This window comes from Tupaia chinensis, unplaced genomic scaffold, assembly GCF_000334495.1.
Source record: "Tupaia chinensis unplaced genomic scaffold, TupChi_1.0 Scaffold145652_1, whole genome shotgun sequence".
NCBI lineage: Eukaryota > Metazoa > Chordata > Mammalia > Scandentia > Tupaiidae > Tupaia > Tupaia belangeri.
The window spans coordinates 878,965-881,719 of NW_006205509.1; the positions used below are offsets into that span (position 1 = coordinate 878,965).

A 2,755-nucleotide genomic window follows, 5' to 3' on the forward strand; every position below is an offset into this window, starting at 1 on the left:
AAACCCTCCCCCCGCCCCCCTCCCATGGTATCTTGTGACTTAGACAAACCAACCCTTCAATCATGGCTCCATCACTTATAAGCTGTGTGATTTCAGGAATATACCGAATTCTTTCAATTACCTAAAACTGAAAACCTCAAAGTTGTTGTAAGGCTTAAATGAGATAAATCTGAAAAAGTACTGTGTACCTGGTGTGTTTTTCAAGTTACCAGGTCCAGGACTGAACCATGTAGTTGGCCATGTGGAATCCAGGGACTTAATAACCACCACGCCACCTGCTTGCCCCCAAAATATATCCTTTAATAATTGTCAATATATTTTTAAAAATAATTATTTGACTTTATTAATTATTTTCCAGTTTGATCAAACAGATAAAGAGAGACAGGGGGATGGATGGGTGGGGTGAGAAAGCAAGCCACCAGTTCGACTTGAACTGCTGTCAGACAAGGGGAAGTCTAGCACCTTCGACTACAATGCCACTTGCCAGCCCCTAATTGTCATTACTAAAGTATGACCTACACACCACTTCTTTCCACAGGAAAGTTAGTTTCTGTGTGTATATCACATGGAAATTGATTCCTATACATACTGTACTGTCCGCTGCTAGTCTGATAGATGGGAGTTGGAACAGACATAGAAGTGACAGCAGAAACTCCAGGGTTTTCTCCGTCTCCTTTTCTGCCCCGTGTATCTTCAGAAGATAGGTCTTTCAAAATTTTTCTGTGAAAAATAGAACTCTATTAATGTTGGTAATAAGAATGCCTTTATGAAAAGAAACTGCTAAACCTTTTTCAATCTCAGGTTAAAAATACAGTAATCTGCTAGATACCTTTATTTAGCATATACTATTTAATCATCAGATAAGTCATGACACTTTTTTGCATAGAAAAACACCTCATGGGAACCAGCAGTTAGCGTAATGGCTATGTCGCTGGACTCCCACGTAGTCGACCGCGGTTCGCGTCCCGGACCTGGCGGCTTAAAACTCACGCCAGGTTGCCTGTGTGTGCATGCCCAAGATCCCGAGAGGAGAATGGAGGAGAAGGGATTGCGGCGTGACCATCCCCCCTGGGGGGTGATTTCTCGCTTTCTGTCTCTATGTCTCTGTCTGTCGGGCGAGAGCACGCGCCCTGTACCGAAAACCTCTCAAAAAAAAAAAAAAAAACCTTCATGACTTTCCTGATGACCTATTTTTCACTTATTTATTTATTTTTTGCTATAGGGCGCGTGTGCTCGCCAGAAAGACAGAGACAGACAGAGATAGAAAACAAGAAATCACCCCCCCCCGGGAGAATGGCCACGCCGCAATCACTTCTCCTCCATTCTCCTCTCGGGATCTTGGGCACAGGCATGCACACACACGTGCCCGGCGTGAGTTTAAGCCACTGGGTCCAGGACTCGAACCGTGGTCGGCTATGTGGGAGTTCAGTGACATAGCCATTACACTAACTGTTGGTCCCAAGACAACCTATTTTTAAAGTAATTATTTTATTTAACTTTATTTATTTGTTTTAATTTGACCAGAGAGGGACAGAGAGAGAGGAAAAGTGAGAAAGCAAGCCACCAGGTCAAGGACTCAAACTGCAGATGGCCATGTGGGAGTCCAGTGCCCTTAAACACCGTAACATCTGAGTGTTACTTACATCATGAGGAGGAAGAGAGGAGGAAGAGGAAGAGGAAGAGAAGGAGGAAGAGAGGAGGAGGGGGAGGAAAGGAGGAGGAGGGAGGGAAGAGGAGGAAGGAGGAAGAAGACAGGAGAAGGAGGAAGAAGAGAGGAGGAGGAAGAAGAGAGGAGGAGGAGGAAGAGGAAGAAGACAGGAAGAGGAGGAGATTTTTTTCTAATTAAAAAATATTTTAAGCTTATTAAAAACTAAGCCACAGGGTCGGCCCTGTAGGTGGTTGGGGTGGTTAAGGTGGCTGAATCTCACATAGCCAACTGCATGGTTCAAGTCCCAGATCAGGCAGTTTGAGAAACATGCTGGGTGTGCATGTTTGGAATGCACCTTCCATTTCCTTAAATCCCAAATTCTTTTACTGATCTTTACAACTAGCACTGTGCACTGGCTCAAAAGGAGATTCAATACGTGTTTACTTAACGAGTGCTTTACTCTCAGCTAAGCGGGCCAAAGATCACTGTAAGCGGCAGGTCACAGTGGCACTGCTGAAATCTGTGACAGAAGAGGTTTTGGGTGGCTGGCAGTGAGGGCAGAGGCCTGTGTATCAGCCCACATGATCTACAAGGGAAAGGCCGTGTTCTAACCTTTGGCAGCACCAAGGGCACAAGTGTCCTCAGCAGGAGTGCAGAGAAAGCGACAGCAGCCAAGGCTGCCTTCTGCTACTAGCCCTCCATTCTTTCTTTTCTTTTCAGGATTTTTTAGCTCATTAGAGAGCCACGCTGGAGGAGTCCGACCTGGTGGGGCCCTAGGATCTGTCTGAGCCCCTCGCTTCTGGTCGGTTCAGTACGTTGGCAAGGCCGCTACTGTGCCCCCACCCCGACCTAGGATTTTGCTCCAGAAACTGTGGCAGCCTTGGTGGGAAGCGACCCCCCTCTGACTCCCCAGTATACTACTATAAAAGAATTACATGGCTCTCTTACACATCCTGAGTATATGATAAAATTTCCCAGAAAAGTCCCCGACCGCTCCCCTTTGCTCTGACCACCTACTGTTAATTACAATACTTTACTCTGGAGGGTCACATTGGAAGATGTGATGAAGTCACATCTAGGCAGCAATCTTCCTGACCTTTGGAAGGC

General features: G+C 46.0%; 1 protein-coding gene across 3 annotated transcripts in view; it reads right to left on the reverse strand.

Moving 5' to 3' along the window:
- ATF1 (activating transcription factor 1) overlaps window positions 1–2,755 on the reverse strand; it is a 55,672-nt gene that overhangs the window by 14,057 nt on the left and 38,860 nt on the right. For all 3 annotated transcript variants that reach the window (XR_003547856.1, XM_006168158.3, XM_006168163.3), the window contains one exon: window positions 590–720. Coding sequence is in view for 2 of the 3 variants with exons in the window: in XM_006168158.3 (XP_006168220.1) it covers window positions 590–720 (131 nt within the window). In the remaining variant the exon portion in view is untranslated. The remainder of the gene's footprint in view (window positions 1–589; window positions 721–2,755) is intronic.